General features: G+C 70.2%; 5 protein-coding genes across 15 annotated transcripts; 2 read left to right on the top strand and 3 right to left on the bottom strand.

Annotated features, from left to right (window-relative positions):
- The first annotated feature begins 1,762 nt into the window (after positions 1 to 1,762).
- On the top strand, positions 1,763 to 4,645 carry KHK (ketohexokinase). Of its 2 annotated transcripts, none has more exons than XM_030468871.1 (8): positions 1,763 to 1,918; positions 2,018 to 2,134; positions 2,424 to 2,558; positions 3,177 to 3,249; positions 3,440 to 3,586; positions 4,010 to 4,098; positions 4,183 to 4,340; positions 4,483 to 4,645. In XM_030468871.1, exons 1-8 carry the CDS (start codon positions 1,791 to 1,793, stop codon positions 4,566 to 4,568), a joined length of 933 nt encoding a protein of 310 aa, XP_030324731.1. In that variant the 5' UTR covers positions 1,763 to 1,790; the 3' UTR covers positions 4,569 to 4,645. The 2 variants fall into 2 exon arrangements, with proteins under 2 accessions (XP_030324731.1, XP_030324732.1); XM_030468872.1 differs by lacking the exon at positions 2,424 to 2,558 and adding an exon at positions 2,238 to 2,372.
- A 92-nt stretch (positions 4,646 to 4,737) lies between these two features.
- On the bottom strand, positions 4,738 to 6,714 carry CGREF1 (cell growth regulator with EF-hand domain 1). 2 transcript variants are annotated; one of them, XM_030468874.1, is made up of 6 exons: positions 6,643 to 6,714; positions 6,121 to 6,220; positions 5,832 to 5,903; positions 5,518 to 5,588; positions 5,317 to 5,441; positions 4,738 to 5,238 (listed from the first exon to the last, which is right to left on the bottom strand). In XM_030468874.1, the coding sequence occupies exons 2-6, from the start codon at positions 6,204 to 6,206 to the stop codon at positions 4,879 to 4,881; spliced, it is 714 nt and encodes a 237-aa protein (XP_030324734.1). In that variant the 5' UTR covers positions 6,207 to 6,220; positions 6,643 to 6,714; the 3' UTR covers positions 4,738 to 4,878. The 2 variants fall into 2 exon arrangements, with proteins under 2 accessions (XP_030324734.1, XP_030324733.1); XM_030468873.1 differs by having other exon boundaries at positions 6,121 to 6,268; positions 6,670 to 6,706.
- Positions 6,715 to 6,912: 198 nt separating this feature from the next.
- PREB (prolactin regulatory element binding) lies at positions 6,913 to 9,529 on the bottom strand. Of its 3 annotated transcripts, none has more exons than XM_030468882.1 (9): positions 9,362 to 9,529; positions 8,966 to 9,161; positions 8,654 to 8,868; positions 8,463 to 8,543; positions 8,254 to 8,378; positions 7,871 to 8,044; positions 7,715 to 7,787; positions 7,472 to 7,631; positions 6,913 to 7,383 (listed from the first exon to the last, which is right to left on the bottom strand). In XM_030468882.1, exons 1-9 carry the CDS (start codon positions 9,494 to 9,496, stop codon positions 7,289 to 7,291), a joined length of 1,254 nt encoding a protein of 417 aa, XP_030324742.1. In that variant the 5' UTR covers positions 9,497 to 9,529; the 3' UTR covers positions 6,913 to 7,288. The 3 variants fall into 3 exon arrangements, with proteins under 3 accessions (XP_030324742.1, XP_030324744.1, XP_030324743.1); XM_030468884.1 differs by having other exon boundaries at positions 8,693 to 8,868; XM_030468883.1 differs by having other exon boundaries at positions 8,966 to 9,149.
- A 781-nt stretch (positions 9,530 to 10,310) lies between these two features.
- On the bottom strand, positions 10,311 to 14,515 carry SLC5A6 (solute carrier family 5 member 6). Of its 3 annotated transcripts, XM_030468878.1 has the most exons (15): positions 14,163 to 14,515; positions 14,021 to 14,086; positions 13,899 to 13,950; positions 13,727 to 13,794; positions 13,205 to 13,359; positions 12,490 to 12,630; positions 12,286 to 12,415; positions 12,106 to 12,194; positions 11,911 to 12,023; positions 11,460 to 11,527; positions 11,297 to 11,383; positions 11,001 to 11,185; positions 10,811 to 10,908; positions 10,621 to 10,742; positions 10,311 to 10,542 (listed from the first exon to the last, which is right to left on the bottom strand). In XM_030468878.1, the coding sequence occupies exons 1-15, from the start codon at positions 14,490 to 14,492 to the stop codon at positions 10,396 to 10,398; spliced, it is 1,851 nt and encodes a 616-aa protein (XP_030324738.1). In that variant the 5' UTR covers positions 14,493 to 14,515; the 3' UTR covers positions 10,311 to 10,395. The 3 variants fall into 3 exon arrangements, with proteins under 3 accessions (XP_030324738.1, XP_030324739.1, XP_030324741.1); XM_030468879.1 differs by lacking the exon at positions 11,001 to 11,185 and having other exon boundaries at positions 11,297 to 11,379; XM_030468881.1 differs by lacking the exon at positions 11,001 to 11,185 and having other exon boundaries at positions 10,451 to 10,542.
- Positions 14,453 to 18,512, top strand: ATRAID (all-trans retinoic acid induced differentiation factor). Of its 5 annotated transcripts, none has more exons than XM_030468889.1 (7): positions 16,050 to 16,103; positions 16,964 to 17,094; positions 17,326 to 17,397; positions 17,697 to 17,768; positions 17,849 to 17,970; positions 18,054 to 18,154; positions 18,278 to 18,512. In XM_030468889.1, exons 2-7 carry the CDS (start codon positions 17,003 to 17,005, stop codon positions 18,380 to 18,382), a joined length of 564 nt encoding a protein of 187 aa, XP_030324749.1. In that variant the 5' UTR covers positions 16,050 to 16,103; positions 16,964 to 17,002; the 3' UTR covers positions 18,383 to 18,512. The 5 variants fall into 5 exon arrangements, with proteins under 5 accessions (XP_030324745.1, XP_030324746.1, XP_030324747.1 ...); XM_030468888.1 differs by lacking the exon at positions 16,050 to 16,103 and adding an exon at positions 16,638 to 16,736; XM_030468885.1 differs by lacking the exons at positions 17,849 to 17,970; positions 18,054 to 18,154; positions 18,278 to 18,512 and adding an exon at positions 14,453 to 15,095 and having other exon boundaries at positions 15,994 to 16,103.
- The last annotated feature ends 301 nt before the right edge of the window (positions 18,513 to 18,813 follow it).

The following is an 18,813-nucleotide window of genomic DNA, read 5'->3' as shown; positions in this document are numbered from 1 at the left end:
TGGATAACGACATGGCCGGAGGGAGAGGTGCACTGCCGGGGAAGGACCCCCGGAGGGGGGAGGGGGCAGGCAGGGAGCAGGCAAGGGACAAGCAGCCCCTTAGCCGGTCCCAGACCCACCCCATACTCCCTTTTCCGTGCTGTCATGCCCCCCCTCCCACGACAGTGGCCCCATGGGACCCTTTCTGGGTCCCCAAAGCCCAACCCCGGGAGGGTCTCTCTCGGTGTCCAGCAGCTTGGCCAGCGGGGGGAGGACATGTCCTGTAGCCAGGGCACCCTACAGGGGGGCTTTGTGCCCTGCCTGCCCCCTGCTCCCTGCCTGCCCCCTGCCTGAGCCCTTCTCAGCCCGGGCAGGACAGGTCAGGGGAAGGGGCTGGAGGGCCTGGGGAGGGTGCCAGGGTTGGAGACAGATGTAGAGATGGGGCAGAGGGCTGGGGACAGAGCTGGGGTGAGCTGGGGATGGTGACAGAGTCAGGGGGCTGCAGGACATGGGGGGGCCCGGGGGGGCACAGTAGCAGTGTGCCTGCAGGGGCAGGGGGTGGGCGGTGTCCCAGACACGTCCCCGGGCCCACCCCGCGGAGCTGCAGTCCCCGATGGGTGACACTGAGCTGCCCCTGCGGGGACACGGCCCCACACGCGTGATGACACCTGTGTGTGCACACGTGTGCACGCAAGGGGCTGCCCTGCTGCAGGCGGGCGCTGCACACAGCACGTGTGTGCACACAGGAACATGCGTGTGCTGTGGCCCAACACAGCCACGCGCGTGTGTCACAGCCTGACACATGCGTGTGCAGCAGATGGGTGATGTGCCCCCCTGGTGTGCACCACATGTGGACACGGACGTGCACACACACACACGCCTGCACACGCGTGACCCCCGCGTGTGCTGCTCTCACGACCATAGTGGAGTTCTTGTCACCCTCAGCCGGGACGGTGTCCCCGGGGCTGTGCTGGCCGGGAGGTGACACTGTCCCACAGCCTCCGCCATCAGGCCAAGCTCTCTGGGGAGGGACTGGGGGGCTCAGGGGGCACCGTGTCACCCCAACATGGCAGCAGACCCAGCGACACCCCAGGGCACAGCGGGGGGGTGACTCTCGGTGACAGGGGGTACAGCCGCACACAGATGGGACAAATGTGACACTGCTGCACGGGGGCAGCACAGGGAGGGCACAGGAGGACACAAGGGACACTGCCCGGCACAGGGAGGACAATGTCCAGCACCGGGAGACAGGGGGGGGAGGCACAGGGGACGCTGCCCGGCACAGGGAGACACAGAGGAGGGACAGGGGTGCATGGCACATGGTGGGGGACCCCGACTGCTCATCCCCGGCAGCCCCACCGGCAGGGCCCGGTGCGGGCAGGAGGGTCCCGAGGAGGGGTCTCGGTCCTGGCCGTGCCCAGGGGGGCTCTCTGCGTGCTCAGACTCCCCCAGTTCCGTGCCCCGGCTGTCCCCCCACTCCAGAGCCGACACTCGCCTGGGACCGCTCCCCGCACCCCGCACCCCGCACCCATCCTGCCCCCTCCCCCCCCCATCTCCTCACGCGCCCCACGCGTGTCCCGGGGCTCTCGCGCCGCCGGTCACGCCCCGGTGCACGCGGCAGTGGGGCGCAGGCGCGGGGGCGTGGCCCGGGGGCGCGTGTGCGCGTGAGGGGGTGTGCGTGGCCACGCCCCCTCGGGGGGAGCGCCGCTACCGCGGGTTCCGATTGGTGGCGGCGTCCGGGGGCGGGCGCGGGGGCGGGGCGGGGCTGCGCGCGGCCGGCGCGGGCCGTGTGTGAGCGCAGCGTCCCCGGGATGGCGGCGGGGGCGGCGCGGAGGGACCCCGGCTCCGGGGGCGAGCGGCGGATCCTGTGCGTGGGGCTGGTCTGCCTGGACATCATCAGCGTGGTGGAGGCCTACCCGCCCGAGGACTCGGACACCAGGTACCGGGGGGAGCGGGGCTGCGGGGGTCTCCCCTGGGGAACCCCCCCCCGGCTTCCCCCGGGCCGGCCCCGCCGTTACCCCCCAGTCCGCCCCCGCAGGTGCCTGTCACAGCGGTGGCAGCGCGGCGGGAATGCCTCCAACTCCTGCACGGTGCTGGCGCTGCTGGGAGCCCCCGTCTCCTTCATGGGTTCGCTGGCCCCCGGCCACGCCGCCGAGTAAGTGCGGGGGGGTTACGGTGACGGGGGCCCGGGCTGGCCGCCCCCCCCCCCCCCCCCCACGCCGGCCCCACCGGCCCCTCTGCACAAATCCCGCCGGCAGCTTCGTCCTGTCCGACCTGCGGCGCTACGGGGTGGACGCGCGCCACGCGGTGCGGCAGCACGACGGCAGCCTGCCCGCCTCCGTGGTCATCGCCAGCGCCCGCCGCGGCACCCGCACCATCCTGCACGCCCACGGGTGGGTGCGTGTCCCCCTCACCCCCGCTCTTTGTTACCCCCTTCCCCAAAGTTTCATCGTGGCGGATTTCCGACGCCGCGGCGTGGACGTGTCACACGTGGCTTGGCAGCCCCGCGGGGACGTGCCCTGCGCCTGCTGCGTGGTCAGCGCGGCCAGCGGCTCCCGCACCATCGTGCTCTACGACACGTAAGGGCTCCGCCAGCCCCGGCCCGATCGCCCGGCGGGCAGCGCTCGGGCCACGCCAGGAAGGGGCATCCGGGGCTGCTCCGGCACCCCGGGGCTCGATGTGCTGAGGCGGCACCGGCCCAGCGCTGCCGGCCGGGGGGCACCGCACACCACATCGGTAATTCCCGTAATTCTGCACACACAATCGCTGCCAATCGTCCCCCTTGTCACTCCCCGCGCTGCAGCCGTGATTGGCGGTGGCATCACACGCACACACGTGTCCTGTGCGGGACAGTTGGGGCCGCCCCGTATCACACGTGGTGCCCGGGACGATGCTCCCGCAGCCCTGCCGGTGCCGGCAGGCAGACATGGTTGATGGTGGCAGGTCCCCAACCACCGCTGGGCTTCACCCCCCGGGTCCCCGCAGCTCCAGCCTGGCAGCACCGCGCTGCCCTTTGAGTCCAGCTCAGGGTCCGGCCGCGCCGGCATTAATGATTGACCCGGACACTGCCAGCCCCGGGGACCTCTGCCCCGGGTGTTGCCCTCCACAGTCCTTTGTCCCCAGCCGGGGGTCACCCCCATGGCCACCCCATGCTGCGGCTGGGGGTCCCCCCGCTCCGCCTGACCCCCACCCCACAGGAACCTGCCAGACGTGACGGCCCGTGACTTCGAGAAGGTTGACCTCTCCCGGTTCAAGTGGATCCACTGGGAGGTGAGACTGGGAGGGTCACCTCGGGATGGGTGGGTTGGTCACCCGGGGCTGGGAGAGGCCGCAGGGTGGGAGGACACGGGAGGGGGGGGTTGCCCCATGGCTATGGGGTATCCCCAGGCTGGGGGTGAGTGACCCCAGGAGGGCGAGGGGTGCCGGTGCCCGGTGCCGGTGCCAGGTCGTGCTTCCACAGGCCCGTAACGTGGCAGAGCAGGTGGAGATGATCCGGCGGGTGGAACGGCACAACCGTTCCCGCGGGGCGGCCGAGAGGGTCCGCATCTCGGTGGAGGTGGAGAAGCCGCGACAGGAGCTGCTGGAGCTGCTGGGGCTGGGGGAAGTGGTGAGGGGAGGAGGCTGCCGGGGGGAACGTACAGCGGGGGGGCAGAGCTGTCAGGGCGGGTATTGGGGCTGGGGGCAGAGCAATCAGGTCTGAGCGGGGTCGAGCTGGGGTGTTGGGGGCAGTGGGGTGAGGAGAGGGGGGATAGGGCAGGGAGGGGTCAGTGCATCTGGGTTTTGAGGCAGTGGGGCCTTGGGTGGGGGAGGGATGGGATGCAGGGGAGGGGGCAGGGATGTGGGATTGGGAGTGCAGTTGGGGTCTAAAGGGTAAAGATGGGGTCTGAGGGGGCCACAGGGTGTGCAGCAGCTCTGAGGCACAGCTGCGGTGGGGAGAGTACAGCTGGGGTGCAGGGGTGTGTTTGGCTCTGGGGATGCAGCCACTGGGGGGGTCCCAGGGTGTCCTCCCACCCCAGACCCTCTCCTGCAGGTTTTCATCAGCAAGGACCTGGCCCAGCACTTTGGGTACAGCTCAGCCCCCGAGGCACTGCGGGGGCTGCGCAGCCGCGTCCAGCCGAGGTAGAGGGGCAAGGTGGGTGGGAGAGGAGCAAAGGTTTGAGGGGGGGACACAGCTACACCCCGTGCCCACTACAACCCCCCCAGGGCCACGATGATCTGTGCTTGGGCCGAGGCTGGTGCTGATGCCATGGGGCCTGATGGGGAGATACTGCACTCGGATGCCTTCCCCCCAGAGACCGTGGTGGACACGCTGGGGGCAGGGGACACCTTCAACGCTGCCGTCATCTTCGCCCTCTCAGAAGGTGGGCATGGCCACAGCACAGTCATGGCACAGCTTGGCATGGCCCAGCACAGTCATGGGGTAGCCATGGCACAGCCATGGCATGGCCTGGCTTGGTTCAGCCCATGTGGGCCGGCTGGGGCTGATCAGTGCTGGTTCTGCAGGGAAGAGCCTGCAGGAGGCCCTGACCTTCGGCTGCCGGATTGCGGGCAAGAAATGTGGGATCCAGGGCTTCGACGGCCTCGTCTGAGCTGGGCACTGAGTGGCCAGAGACCCCTCACCCCAGGGCATACCCACCCCCCCTGCTGCACCCCGCACACCCCACCCTGCTGGCAATAAACCGCACACACACACACACACACACTGCCCCACTGCCTCCTGCCCCACAGCTCTGCTCGTAGTGACCACAGCTCAGGCCAGCGCTGGCCCCACCTCCTCTATTTCTCCATCCCATGATGTTACAGGGGTGATAGTAGCCCAGTCCTAACCCCTCATGATGGGGTTTGGAAGGACCGTCCCACCAATTCATGCCCTGAGCATGGCAGGGATCCCCCTGCACCCTACCCCTCGCCAGGGTCCCCCTCAGGGGCTTTGTCTGCCTCTGTAGCTTCAGCGCTGGGGGCTTCTGTCTCAGGGGCTTCCTCTGCATCCATGGTTTCATCCTGGGGGATTTCATCCTGGGGGTCTGCCTGTCCGACCGTTGGGCCATCTCCCAGAACATTCACCCCCATGTCCCTCCCCGGCACCTCTGCATCCCCCCTGGGCACAACCCCAGCCATTGGCTCCTTGGGGGGCTGCAGCAGGGGCCGCTCCGAGGGTCCCTGTCCCCCACTGGGTGCCAGCAGCAGCTCAGGGGGGTCAAGCAGCCCATCCCCACTCAGGTCATGCCTCTCCAGGACTCGGTCCACCAGCCCAGCCACCTGTGGGGGGGGAATGGTGTGAGGGCCTGGCCAGGGGTCCAGGGGGTGTGCAGGGCTGTCCACCCCGGTGGGACCCACCGCCTCAGCACCCGGCTGCCCCCCGTCCCGCTGGGCCAGCACCGTCCCCAGCAGCTGCAGCAGCTCCAGCCCGTCCAGGCACCCACTCCGGTCATGGTCGTGCAGCACAAAGAGGTAGAGCAGAGCTGTGGGGCACGGGGTGCCGTAGGGCTGGGCTTGTGTCCCTACTGCCCCCAGAGACCCCCGTTGCCCTGGCCTTACCCTGCTCCCGTGTCATGGCCTCTGGATCCTGCTCCGGCAGCCCCAGGCTCTGCACCGCGCTCTGGAGCAGCCTGGGGGCATGGGGCTTGCGGTGGGCACACACAGGCCTGCCCCACAGCCTGCCCCAGGGATGCTCTGCCCCACAGCCTGCCCGAAGGATGCTCCGCCCCTGCCCCGTCGCTGTTCTGCCATCTTTCTGGCCCCAGGACCACCCTGCAGCCCCAGAGCCAGCCGGGCACTGCCCGCTGCCCCATTGCACTGTCCCCCGGGTGCAGGGCTCAGAGCCGTGGGGCTCCCGTGGGGACGGGACTCACGTCGGTGTGAGCAGCTCCAGGCTCAGCAGGTCAGGATCAGGGTCCAGCATCGCGGGCGGGGGGACCTCAGGGCTGGCCAGGAGAGGAGGGGTGGGGGAGACATTACCTGTGCCCTTTGGGCAGGGGGACGCTAGAGGGGGCTGCCTAGCCCGATGTCCCCACATGCCTCACACAGTGTCCCCCACCCAGGCATTGCGCCCCCACCCCATCCCGGGGGCCTGATCCTTGACCGTGCAACCCTCCCGGACATCCACCCGGGCACCCAAACCCCACCTGTGCCCCCCCATACCTGTGCCCCCCAGCCTGGGGGGCTGCCCACGCTGCCGCGGCCACCACCGGCACCAGCAGCAGCCGGGCCACCACCGGGTTCCTCATCCTGCGACCTCGGGCTGCAGCCAGGCGACAACTGCTGAGGGGGTCCTGGGGGCCCCGTACCACTGAGGGGGCGGGGGTCTGGAGACTCCGGCATTTGGAGCGGGGAGGGGGCTCTGCACCCGGCGCTTCCACACGGACATGGGACCCCCGTCCCGGCCGGCGTCTGCCCGCAGCCCACTTGCCCACAGCCTCCAGCCTCCTGCCCACCGCTGCTGCCTGCAGCCCCCAGCCTCCTGCCCACCGCTGCTGCCTGCAGCCCACAGCCTCCTGCCCACAGCCCCCAGCCTCCTGCCCACACGGACACACGGTACCATCCACCCGTCCCGCAGCTCCCGGGCCCGGTCGGCTTCTGCTCCCCCTCCCGCCCTGCCCTCTGCCCACCGCATTAACCCCCTGCCCACCCCGCCACCTGCAGCCCACTCTCCCCCCGCCGCACCGTTTCTCTTCCCCGTTCCCCACTCACTCGGTGCCAGTGTCCTGTCTGGTGCCGCCCGCCCCGCCTCGGGCCACGTCGCCGTCCCGCCCTGCCCTGCCCTGCCCCGCCCGGGGGGATCCCGTCCCTCCCCGCACCGGCACCGCAGGGGTTAAGCGGCCCCGCCGCCCCTGCCCACAACAAACATGGCTGCCGGGGCCACGCCTCCCAGATGTGGGCGAGGCCACAGGGGGCGGGGCCTCACCGGCCCCGCCCACACGGAGGTCCCGGTGCTGCCTTCGTGCTCCAGCTTTAATAGCGGGGGGCTGGCGGGACCCCCCCTCCCTGCCCGGGGCCAGCCCCGCCGGGCCGGGGTCCTCCACAGCCCCTGGGACCCGCCTGTGACCCTCGGGGCCGGGCACTCGTCCCTGGTGCATTCCATTTGGGGAGGGGGGCTAGCCAGGCCCAGGGAGGGTACTGGTGCCAGGGGGGTCTGTCCCAGTTAGGGGGGCTCTGTCCAACAGGGGGGGTTGCACCACAGGGCCTGCGAAACCATCCTGGTGCTGGGGGGTCCAGTCCCAGCACTGGGGGGAGCCTGTCCGTGTACTGGGGAGTCCTGTCCTGGTGTTGGGGGGGGGGGTTCTGTCCTGGTGTGGTGGGGGCCGTAGGGCTACAGGAAGCCCGGGAAGGCAAGCTGCAGCAGCAGGATGGTGGCCATGATGAGCCCAGCAGAGAGCAGCAGCAGCAGCCAGACAGGGAGAGAGCCTGCAGGGAAAGTGGGGTGAGGAGGGGTCTGCAGGACCTCCCTCATACTGCGGGGGGAACAGGGCCCCCCTAACTCCCCAGCACCTACGTCTGCGTGGCAGGAGGTGCAGCTTGCAGCGGCTGTCCACAGCAACGCTGAGCAGGGCAGCCTCGTGCTCCCCCAGCAGCTCGCGCCCGCGCCGGCTCTCGGGGATGAAGGCCATGTCTGTCACCACGATGCCGTGTGCCTCCCGCACGTAGTACAGCCTCTGTGGGGGGCAATGGGGTGGGTGGGGCAAACAGAGCCTGCCCAGACCCGAGAGGGGAGAACCCCCGTGTGCCCCACACTCACCTGCAGTGAGAAGGCGATGTGAATGGCCACCGAGCCCGTCACTGTCCCCAGGCCCAGGAAGGTGCCCGAGTCACTGCAGGGAGAGTGGTGAGGCGAGGAGGTAGGGAGGAGTCGGGGGGGGGCCAACCCCCAGTTCCCCTCCCCACAGCTCCGTACCTGAGGGAGAGGCAGGAGATCACCTCTGCACCGCAGGGCCGGGTCAGCAGGGGCAGGAAGCTCTTCCCGTCCCACTTGGTCAGGTAGCAGGGGGGGGGTCTGCGCTCCCGCTTGTGGGGCACCTGTACCGTATAGAGCCGCAGCGCCCCGGCCATGTCCGCCACTGCCCCGAACCTGTTGGGGAAACGGGGGGGGGGGGAGATCTGGCTCTGCCACCACACCCCCAGCCCCCTCCCTGCCATCCCTCTCCCTGTGCCCATCACAGCAGCTCTGTCCCCCAGACCAGGGGTCTTTCCCTCACAGTGGGCCATGACAAGGCTGAGCACGCGCCCAGACTCCCCAGTGGTCCCGCGGGGGGGTCAGTCGGTGCCCCCCACCCTCACCGGCAGGCCTGGTAGCGGTAAGCCTTGTCGGGAATGCCAGGCAGGTTCTCGTTCCAGCGCAACCCCGTCACCAGCTGGTCCCGCTGCCACACGCAGCACTGGAAGTCCCGTCCCGCTGTCACCACCTGCGCAGAGACCGCGGGGGCTGGTTCTACCGGGGGTGGGGGGCAGCTCTGCCCGGGGGGCCCACGGAGCCCCCTGACCCTCACCTTGTTGTCGGGGCCCAGCGCGATGTCCTCGATCTCCCCGTCGTGGGCTTTGAACTCCAGCGTCTTCTTCATGCTGGGGAACTGGGAGGGCAGAGCAGGGGTCGGAGCGGTGCAGAACCCCAGGCACTGCCGGGTCCTGGCCCTGCCCCCCGCCGACCCGCGCTGCCCGCCCGGGGCTGCCCCCCGCCCACCTCCCAGAGGCGCAGAAAGCCATCGGCACCGCCGGTCACCAGCAGCGAGGCGTCGGCGTTGAAGCGCACGGCCTTCTGCAGGGCGTCGGCGCTGAAGTCGGTGCGGACGCTGTGCAGGCTCTCCACGGTCACCTCGCTGCTCCGGCTCTGCGTCTCCCCGCCCTGTCCCGCCGGGCTGGCGCCCTTCCGTTTCCGCGGGCCCTTCTCCCCGCTGCCTGCGGGGCGGGACAGATGGCACCCGGTCCCCAGACAGCCACCACCCCTGCCGGGCAGCTGCTCATCCCCAGCCCCCGCGGGAGCGCACGGCCTCACCGTCCCGCCCGGAGGAGCCGCTCTTGGCCTCGGGGCCCTGGAGGCTGAAGCGGAGGATGTGGCAGCTGGCGTCCTGCCCCGCCGCGATGATGTCGTCGGCCAGGGCCATGGTCATGGTGGCGCGGGTCTCGGTGTCGTGGGAGTGGAGCAGCGAGGCGCTGAGCTGGCCCCCGATCTGCTCCAGCTGCAGGAAGTGCTGCGGGACGGGCAGGGGCTCAGACCCCCGCATCTCCCCCGCAACCACACCCCCCCCCGAGCCCCATCTGTTCACGCTGCCCTCGGCCTGGGACCCCCGTCCCCCTCCCCCTGACCCTCCTCACGGCCACGGACCCGGCACCCCCTGACCCAGGCCTAAGCACCCCGGCACCCCCAGCCCCTGCCCGCTGTCCCCCGCACCACGCCATTGCGGATGCCGGTCTTGGCGGCTCCCCCGCCGCCGGCGGTGATGGCGAGAGGCCGCTGCGGGTGGAGGCGGACGGTGTAGAGGGGGAAGGGCGCCCGGTACAGCTCCGCCGGCCGCCGCGGCGCCATGGCTACGGCACGCACGTCAGCGCCTGCTGACACGTCACCACCGCCCCGCCCCCGAGCCTCCACCCCGAGACAATAACCCCGCCCCCCAACACAGCCCCGCCTCCCCGCTATGGCCCCGCCCCTCGAGCCACAGCCCCGCCCCCTCGCTCAAGCTCCACCCCCGCGGTTTGGGGGGCCGGGGGGGGGGCAGGGTCCGTGCGTGCCCCCTTGCCCGCAGGAGGGGGGGTCCGTTTCCCCCCCTCACCCCCTCTGGCCCCCCCCAGGAGTCCACAGTCACCAGAACCCCCCCCCACGCTCCCCCAACACCCCGTGCCCTGCTCAGGGGTCTGCAGTGGGATACCTGGGCTCCTGCTGCTGGGTGGCAGCGGGGTCCCACAGCTCTGTGAGATGAGGTCCTGTGTGCCCCGGGGCACAGTGGGGAGAGGGGGGTCTCATCTGACACTAGTGCTCCAGTAACATTTATTGGGGGAGGCAACAAACACAGAGAGGGGTGAGGGGGCTGGGGGGTCCGGGAGCCCCCGGCCGGGAGCGGTGCAGTAAGGCACGAGGCCAGGCCGGGGGGCACCAGGCAGGGTCCCGGCCCGGAGTGGGGGGCACCGCTCCCACTCCCCCCCAGCCATGGTCCCAGAGCCCCAGGGCAGGGGGCAGCACCCAGCAGTGACCTCAGCCCTGCAAACCCCTCTGGGCAGGGACACAGCCCCCCCCAGCTCTTTGGTTTGGGTGGCCTGCAGGGTCCGTGTGCCACGTCTGGGGAGGGGGGGGCTGTGGCCCCTGGCTGCGGGGGAGAGGTCCGTGGCCCCTGGCCCATGGGATCCAGGTCCCCGGGTCCAGCATGGTCCATGCCCCTGGTCTGGGGGTGTCTGTGTCCTCCAGCAGGGCTGCCAGGCCCCCGGGGGGGGTCAGAAGGAGGTCTCCTGCAGGGCACAGGTGGGGGCCCCCTCCCTGCGGATGTAGCCCTGTCCTTCCTCCTCCCCTGGCCACCGAGGGAGGCCCAGGCTGTTGGCCACCCCGTTGCTCTTTGCCTCCATGTGCCTGGGGCCAGCGTCCTGTGGGGACAGAGCTGTGGGAGTAGAGGGGTGCACAAGCCCCCTGTCCCCCCAGTGTGCTGGGTTCCAGCCCCTCACCTGGTCAGGGGAGTCCCCCCCACAGCAGAGCCCCCGCCGGCACTTGGGGGGCAGGCAGCAGAGCAGGCGAGGCAGGACAGGATAGATGGTGCGGGGGTCCACATCTGCTGCTGGCGTGGGGCCTGGGGGACAGAGCTGGGGATGAGCAGAGGGGTCCCCATCAGAGGCCCCCTCGCCCCCTCGCACTCACCAGTGAGCAGGCTGACCAGCAGCCCCACCAGGACCACGGTGGTGGAGTTGTGGGCACTGTACCACATGTAGGAGAGGCTGTAGAACTTCTGCAGACCCCTGGGGTTGGGACACACACACAGAGGGGTCAGGGCTGGGGGGCACAGAGCAGCACTCCCCAGCCCCAGCGCTGAGCCCCCCGTCCTGCTCACCTCGGGGGGGCTGGTGTGGGGGCCAGCAGGGTGGTGGCCAGCAGGGTGGTGAGGTTGCCGTCAGGGGGGAGTGCGGTGGCGTTGGGTGGGGGGGTCCCCCCGGCTGCCCCCCCGCTGCGCAGCAGGCTGCCGATGCCCACCCAGAAAGCCATGGCCAGCCCGGCCAGCAGCCCCACGGCAGCACCCTGCGCCGGGCAGAGGCAGGGCTCAGGGGACCCCAGCCCCACATCACTGCCCCGGGGGGTCCATGCCCCTGGTGAGGTGGGGAGGACACTCACCCTGGGGGGAACACTCACCGTGGGGTTGGCGCAGGGGAAGAACATGCCCAGGCAGAAGAGCCCCAGGAGTGGGCCCCCCACCATGCCAAAGATGCTGATGGCTGCCTGGGGGGACACAGCCCTCAGCACCCACCCCTCGCCCACCGGGAGCTGGGGCTGGGGGTCCCACACCCCCCCGTACCTGCAGCACAGGGCCCAGCATGGAGGACACGTAGGCCATGCCCAGGCACAGCAGCCCGTAACCAAGAGCTGGGGAGAGGAGCAGGGGTCACGGTGGGGTTGGGAACCCCCAGTGCTGGGGACACCCTGCTTCTGGGACCCCCCTGGTCCTGGGGACCTCCCAGTGCTGGGGACGCTCCCTCATGCTGAGAACCTCCTGGGACCACCTGGTCCTGGGGATCCCCCATGTTCTGGAGACCTTCTGCTTACTTGTGGAGATGCCCCCCCCCCCGTGTTGGAGACCCCCCGCTCCTGTTTCTGGGACACCCCCAGAGCAGGGGACCCCACCTTGTGCTTTAGACCCCCTGGTCCAGAGCTGGGAAAGCCCTGGGTTCTTGGCACCCTCCTGGTGCTAGGGACCTTCTGATGCTGCCCCCCCCCCCCAGTGCTGTGCCCCCCGGTGTCCCTCTCACCCAGCAGCTTGGAGAGCAGCGTGGCCCGGGGCTCGGACAGCCCGGGGCAGTGGGGCCGCACCAGGTCCTCCATGGTCACTGTGGCCAGCGAGTTGAAGGCAGAGGAGATGGTGCTGGGGAAGGGGGAGAAGCAGCGTGACGGGGGCTCAGCGTGGTCCCTCAGTGGTCCCCCACCCCCACCGGTGCCCCCCTCACCTGAGGGACCCACTGAAGAGACAGGCGACGAAGAGCCCGGGCAGCCCAGGCAGGTCCTTCAGCACATCCATCACGAAGTACAGCACCAGCTGGGGCAGGGGGTCAGTGCTGGGGGGCCGGGGGAGGGGTCTGGCCCCACAGGCTGTGGGAGGGGATGGGGGGCGTGGGGGTGTGTCTGACCTGGTCAGAGGAGCCGGGGCGCCCAGAGGGTGCCAGGGGGTGCTGCTGGTCATAGGCAAACATGACGAGCCCGGTGAGGCAGCTGAGGCAGAGGACGATCTGCTGGCAGGGGAAGACTGCGTAGCAGGAGCTGTGGGCAGAGGGAAGGGGTAGGCGGGGGGGTCTGACCCTTCCCCAACACCCCCCGGCCCCATCCCCACTCACAGCTTAGCCTCCCGCTCACTGCGGGCGCTCAGGTACCGCTGGACCTGCGCCTGGTTCACCCCGTACAGCGACAGCATCATGAAGACCCCCCCCACTGCCAGCGTCCAGAAGGTGTGCCGCTGGAAGGGGTCGGGGTCCAGGCTGGGGACAGGGATAACACGGTACTGGGTCACCCCCCCGGCATGGCAGGGGGGCAGCAGGAACAGCCCCACCACAGCTAGGGGTCCGTGTTCCTGTCCCCATTCCCACCCCAGGCCCCCCAAGTGTCCCCACCCCCACCGGGAGTCCCTGTCCCCATCCCAGGCTCACATGTCCCCACCCTTGCAGTGTTCAATGTCCCCACCACACCCCCACATGTCCCCACCCCTGCCAGGATCCTTGTCCCAGCCCCACCTTTCCCCATGCCAGTGTCCCTGTCTCCACCACAGCCCTGCATGTCCCCATGCCATTCCAGGGCCCCTGTCCTCACCCCACACCCCTGTATCCCCACATCTGCCGGACTCTCTGTCCCCACCACAGTCTTCTGGAATGTCCCCAACCCTGATGGGGTCCCTGTGCCCACCCTGGCCCCACCTGTCCCCACACTGTGCCACAGTCCCTGTCCCCACCACACCCCACGTGTCCCCATCACACCCTGCGTTGTTCCCACAGTGTGGGCTCCCGCAGACCGTGGGCTGGGCAAAGGCAGTGAGTGGGGGCTGTGGAAGGGACTCACTCAATGCCAGAGATCCTGCCCTCCTGCTGGGCGAGGCGCCAGACATGGGCCATGCCCCCCACCCGCTGGGCACCCACCACGATGACTGCCAGCTGCCCCGCCAGCATCACCAGTGTCTGGAACACGTCTGTCCAGATGACAGCCTTCAGCCCGCCCTGTGGGGACACGGGGTGTCACTGAACCCACGGGCACACAGGGACTTCCCTGCAGCCTGGGGTCGGACACAGGGACCACCGCTGTAACCCAGGAGAACACGAGGACCATCACTGTAGTTGGGGAGGGGGCACAGGGACATGATTGCAGCTCAGAGGGAGGACATGGGGACCATCACCGTGATGCATGGGGACTGTCACTGCAGCCCAGGGGAGCACAAGGACTTTCACTGTAGCCCTGGGAGGCACAGAGCCCATCCTTGCAGCCCAAGAGGGCACTGGGACCCTCACCATAACCCAGGGTGCCACGGAGCCATCACCACAGCCTGAGGGTGGGGGGTCAGGATGCCCATGTCAGGCAGGGACTCACCAGCGTGGTGTAGAGTGTGCAGACCAGCCCCATGGTGAGCACAGCGCTCCAGAGGTCAAAGCCCGTCACTGGAAGGGGCAGAAGCTGTTAATGAGCGGGGGGGGTCACACCCCCCCCCCTCGTGTAGAGGACAGGGGTCCCAGTGTGGTCTCCCCCCTCCCAATCCCCTCACCTGCATTGAGAGCCAGCGCGGGCGCATAGAGAACCACCCCCATGTAGATCACCTGTGGGCAGAGCAGCACTGCAGCTGGGCACAGCCCCCCCAGACCCCACCCTTGGCCCCCCACCACTCACCATCTGGAAGATGAAGGTGACAGTCCCCAGGATCCTCACCGTCTTGTTGAAGCGCAGCTCCAGGTACTGCGGGGAGACAGTTCATGGCACAAGCAGAGGGGGACGCCCCCTCCCACCCCCTGCGTGTGCCCCCCCAGCTCACCTCGTAGGTGCTGGTGATGCGCAGGCGGTAGAAGACAGGGATGAAGATGTGGGCTGGGATGAGCAGCCCCAGCAGGTAGGAGCAGCCCAGGAACCAGTACTGGGTGCCAAAGCGGTAGATCTCGGCAGGCACACCCAGGATGGCCACCGCCGACTGGAAGGTGGCCAGCAGGGACAGCGCCACCGGCAAGAAGCTCATGGTGCGGTTGGCCAGCAGGAACTCCTGCACCGTGCGCTGCCGGTCCCCGCTCAGGGCGTAGAAGAGCCCGATGGCGGAGGAGAGCACCAGCAGCAGGGCGAAGATGCTGTAGTCGATGGCCGTGAACTCCATGTCTGGGCTCTCTCCTGGCCGCAGCCCCCGCTGCCCGGCTGCACGCCCCCGACCTCATGGGCACCCCAAGCCCCCACGGTGGCTGCGGCTGCGGGTCCCGGACGGCATCTCCTCGGGCACGGAGCTGCGGCGAAGGACCGGGCTGAGCGCCAGGAGCTGCTGCGGGACCTTCGCTCGCTCTGCCCCGACCTCAAGGACCCGGCGGAGAACGACCCCGAACCCTCCTACTACTACTCCACCTCCTACTACTACTCCACCTCCTCCTTCTCCTCCACCCCACCTCCTCCTTCTCCTCCTCCTCCTCTGGGCCGGGCTGGACCCACGGCGCCCACCCCCCCCCCGGGCTGCCTCACCTGCCCCCGCCAAGGCAAACGGGCTTGGGGCCCCGGAGCAAATACTCGGCCCCACGCCCCCAACCCGGCACCACCGACCCCGTGCCAAGCCCAACACGGCCGCCCCCGCGCCCCGGCCAAGCACAACACCGGGCAGCACCCCGAGGCGCCGGAGCCCCGCCGAGACCGGCAGAACCGCCCCAGCGTCAGGCAGTCACCCCGGCGGGGCACAGCGGAGGAGGGAAGGAGCCCCCGGCCCCGCAGAGCAGAGGTGGGGCGGGGAGACCACCACCCCGACAGCCAGGGATGGACAGACGGACAGAGCAGACGCCCAAGCCCGCGGCCCCTCCTGCCCCACTCACGGGGGTCTCTGCCCAGCCCCACAGGGCAGGGAGGGGGTGCAGCCCCGGGTATGAGGCAGGGGAACGAGCAGAGCCCCCCCAGACCTGGCAGGGAGCTGCGGGGAGCCGGGAGAGGCGAATGCTGGGGGGCCGGGGGACAGGACCCCCAGGCTGCCGCAGTGGGGGGGCAGCAGTGGGGCAGCCCCGGGCGCTCGGGGGCCGACACCATAGCTGGGGAGTTGGCATCGCACCTGCCGTGATCCCCGTCGGAATGAACGGCTGTCCGCGGCATGCCGGGGGGGATTAACCCGGGCTCCCCCCGGCCCCCCGCGCCCGGCACAGCGTGCCCGGGCCTGCCCGCCGGGGGGGCGGGGGTGCCGCGCTGGCACCGGGCCACGTTGGCCGGGAGGGCAGGAGGTGAGAGGGCAGCGTGTCCCGCTGCTGTCCCCGTCCCGGCACGGACACCCCCCGCAAAGCTCCCGGGCAGGGTCCAAGGTCACCGCATTCCACTGCCCAGACTAAACAGGGGGGGTGGGCAGCGCCGCGGGCCCCGGCAAACCTCCGCCCCCTCACCGCAGCCCAAGGTTCCCTCACCCCGGGGGTGCCGACGTGACCCTGAGGCCCCGACACTCGGCGTCCCCCCGGTGTTCCCGGCTCAAGGCCCCGGTCCCTGCCTCTCATGACTTCCCTGAGGCCCCCGCTGCCCCCTCCCCGCATCTCCCTGTCCCCGGCCAAAGGCCCCTCTCCCCCATCCCGGGCTGCCCCATGTCCCCCGGCTGTGACCCCCCCCCTCCCCTCCCCATCACTGTACCTCCCCCCGCCCCCCAGGATCCCCGGTGACCTGCTTCCGACCCGGCCCCCCCCGTCCCTCATCCTACACTTTCCGATGTCCCCGGTGACCTCTCTGGAGGCGCCGCTGTCCAGCCCCAATGTAGCCGGTGAGCCCGGAGCGGCTTCTGTCCCCCGGTCCCTCAAGGTCCACGATGCCTGCAACCTCCCGGACCCCCAGAGTCCCCGGTGCTCCTAAGCCAGGTCCCGTCCCCCGGTCCCTGAGAGTCCCCGCTGCCGCCGCCCCGGCCCCCTGTCCCCTGCTGTCCCCGGATCCCCGGTGCCGGCCGCAGGACAAGCCCCGGTGACCTTGGGGGGTCCCGGCAGCCCCGACACTCACCGCCCGCAGGCACCGGCGCCAGCGCCCGCCCCACGTGCCAGCCTGACAGACACCGGCGCGCCTTGATGACGTCGTGAGGCGGCCGCGCTGCCCTTACCCGCCACTTCCGCCCGGCCTGCCCCTCCTCCCCGCTCACACTGATTACGTCACGGGCCCTTCACCCCTCGCCCCCCCCCCGGCCTCCGGACCCCCCCCCCCCGCACCCCGCCCCGCACCGGACGGGTCCGGAGGGCGCCCTGCGCGGTCTCGGGGGGAGAACGCTCACGCCCCGCGCCCAGCCGTGCCCGGGCGTGTTGGGTGGGCGGTGCCGGAAGGGTTCCGGTGGGGGTGGGGGGTGCCCGGGATGATGGGGGGCTTCGTGCTGCTGCTGCTGCTGCTGCCCTGGGGCTCCGGAGGGGAGGGGGTGAGCGGGGGGAGCGGGGCTCGGGGGGTGCCCGCATCAGAGGGGCTGGGGGATGCTCGGGAGTCGGGTATTCGCGGTCTGGGGGTGTCCGGGTGGAGGTTCCGGGGGGTAGAGGAGTTGAAGGGGTGCCGGGAGGTGCTCGGGGTCGGCGGTACCTAGGGTTGGGGTCTGCCCAGAGTCGGGGGTACCCGGGGTGGTAAGGGGGTTCCCGCCAAACTCCCCCACAGGTGTGCGGGCACTGCCCGGGGCCGGTGCGGAACGACTCGATGGTGGCCCGGTTCTGCGCATCCCGGAGCGGTACCGAGAGCGAGGGGCGCTGCTGCCGGGAGCGGGGGGCCCGCCCGGAGCGTCTGCTGGGGTATGGGGCGGGGGGAGGAAGGGAGGGGGCTAAGGGTGTCGGGGAACACGTCGGGGGGTGCTTGGGGTGGGCTCAGGGAGGTGCCTGGAACAAGGGGGTGACCTGCAGGGGTCCTGCTGCTGGGGACCTGCGGGGGCTGGGGGAGTGAACGTGGGTAGGGTGCACACAGGATAGGGGTGCAGGGGGTGCCAGGTATGCTGACTTCCCTCCCCTGACGCCTGTCCCCCCCAGGCTGGATCTGAGCAACTGCTCCCTGCAGAGCCTCCCCCTGGATCTGGCTGAGGCCACCACTGCCATCGTCCTGTGAGTCTTGCTGTGCCCTGCTGTTCCCTGCAAGGGGCTGGAGGAGCTCACCCTGCTGTGCCCCCGGGTCCTGCCCCTGTGTCCCCACCATGCTGCCCCCCAGCAGCACACTGTCCCGAGGCCTGCAGCGCCCAGGAGACACCAGTGACCTGGGCAGGCTGGGGGACGGCTGCAGGGGTCCAGTAAAGCCAAGGACAGTGTCTTGCTCTTGGGTAGGGGGGCATCAGCCCCCAGTATCTGGGGGTTAAGGAGTGGGGGCAGCCCTGCTGACAAAGTCCATGGGCCGGGTGTGCTTGCAGTGATCTGACAGAAAACCCCCTGGGCCCACTCCCCGATGGCTCCTTCGAGGGTTTCACCCACCTCCAGAGCCTGTGAGTACTGGGGTGGGGGTGCAGGGAGTACTGCAGTGCTGAGCTGGGCCATGGTGCCGGGGCTGAGCTCTGGTCCCTAGCGCGGTGCCGCTGGCACTGGAGTGCCCGGGTGGGAGCAGTGCCTGGGAGCAGGTGACAACGCGGGGGAGCAGCCGGCTCTGCCAGGACCAGCGGAACCCCTGCAACAGCTCCGGGGACCTCGGTAAGGTGTTTGGGGAAGGGGGTCCTGGCGCTGAGGGCTCACCCCAGCCGGGCCCCATGAACCCCCCCCCCGTGCTCTGCCAGCCTGGCCCTGCCCTGAGAATGCCGCTTGCACCCCGGATGGCCCCGGCCTCATCCAGTGCCTCTGCAAAAGCCCCTTCCACAGCTACAAGTGCCTGCGTGAGGTCAGCGCCCGTGGGATGGGATCCCCGGCACCGGGAGCCCCCACTGCTGCAGCATGGGGAGCGGTGGGGAGCTCTGGGGGGTTGGGGGGAGCTGTGGGGTCACTCACTGCTGCTTCCCCACAGGGAAACTTCCCCGTGCTGCTCTTCTGTGGGATCCTCGGAGGTGCCACCCTATCCTTGTCCCTCCTGCTGTGGGGCACCCAGCGCCGGAAAGCCAAGACCCTCTGAGCGAGGAGGGGAGGGGGTTGCACCTCTGCTGAGGCCAGGGGCAGGGCGGGGGGCTCTGTGTCTTCGGGGGCTTCGTGTCCCAGGGTCTGGCTGACGTTGCTGGGGGTGAATAAAGCCACCGTGTCCTCTCCATGGTCTGTCTGCCTCCGGCCCGGGCGGGTGGGCTGCACGTGGGTAGGCGGCCTTTAAGCTGATGGGGCAGGCGGGCCGGAGGCCGCCACCTTCCGCGGCTCCCCCAGGATAGCGGAGACAAAACCGCGGGTGCGGAGTGTTGCGGTTTGGGGCGTGCCCATGCAGATCGTGTGCGTGTCCACGCAGATCGCGTGCGTGTCCATGGAGATCGTGGGCGTGCCCATGCAGATCGTGTGCGTGTCCAGGCAGATCGCGTGCGCGGTGCGCGTCGGGAGATGCGGCCGCCGAGCAGAAGCCCC

Source organism: Calypte anna, unplaced genomic scaffold, assembly GCF_003957555.1.
Source record: "Calypte anna isolate BGI_N300 unplaced genomic scaffold, bCalAnn1_v1.p scaffold_86_arrow_ctg1, whole genome shotgun sequence".
Taxonomy (NCBI): Eukaryota; Metazoa; Chordata; class Aves; order Apodiformes; family Trochilidae; genus Calypte; species Calypte anna.
This window is presented reverse-complemented; position numbering and strand designations above follow the sequence as displayed.

Bases quoted from the DNA above. Each gene is read 5' to 3' on its own strand.
- ATRAID (XM_030468885.1), top strand. From the start codon at position 14,476: ATGGCCGTGAACTCCATGTCTGGGCTCTCTCCTGGCCGCAGCCCCCGC. The intron at 16,104-16,963 runs GTGAGCCCGGAG...ACTCCCCCACAG, and splicing joins GTCCAGCCCCAATGTAGCCG to GTGTGCGGGCACTGCCCGGG. The intron at 17,095-17,325 runs GTATGGGGCGGG...TGTCCCCCCCAG, and splicing joins CGCCCGGAGCGTCTGCTGGG to GCTGGATCTGAGCAACTGCT.
- CGREF1 (XM_030468873.1), bottom strand. The intron at 5,589-5,831 runs GTGAGTCCCGTC...CCATGCCCCCAG, and splicing joins CTGGAGCTGCTCACACCGAC to GCTGCTCCAGAGCGCGGTGC. The intron at 5,239-5,316 runs GTGGGTCCCACC...CCCCCCCCACAG, and splicing joins GGCAGCCGGGTGCTGAGGCG to GTGGCTGGGCTGGTGGACCG.
- PREB (XM_030468882.1), bottom strand. From the start codon at position 9,496: ATGGCGCCGCGGCGGCCGGCGGAGCTGTACCGGGCGCCCTTCCCCCTC. The intron at 9,162-9,361 runs GTGCGGGGGACA...CCCGTCCCGCAG, and splicing joins CCGGCATCCGCAATGGCGTG to CACTTCCTGCAGCTGGAGCA. The intron at 8,379-8,462 runs GTGAGGGTCAGG...GTCTCTGCGCAG, and splicing joins CGCTGGGCCCCGACAACAAG to GTGGTGACAGCGGGACGGGA.
- SLC5A6 (XM_030468878.1), bottom strand. From the start codon at position 14,492: ATGGAGTTCACGGCCATCGACTACAGCATCTTCGCCCTGCTGCTGGTG. The intron at 12,631-13,204 runs GTGAGTCCCTTC...CCCTGTCCCCAG, and splicing joins GGCAGGATCTCTGGCATTGA to CCTGGACCCCGACCCCTTCC. The intron at 12,024-12,105 runs GTGAGGGGGGCA...CCCCTTCCCCAG, and splicing joins CTCTTCAGTGGGTCCCTCAG to CACCATCTCCTCTGCCTTCA.
- KHK (XM_030468871.1), top strand. From the start codon at position 1,791: ATGGCGGCGGGGGCGGCGCGGAGGGACCCCGGCTCCGGGGGCGAGCGG. The intron at 1,919-2,017 runs GTACCGGGGGGA...CCGCCCCCGCAG, and splicing joins CCCGAGGACTCGGACACCAG to GTGCCTGTCACAGCGGTGGC. The intron at 2,135-2,423 runs GTAAGTGCGGGG...CCTTCCCCAAAG, and splicing joins GCCCCCGGCCACGCCGCCGA to TTTCATCGTGGCGGATTTCC.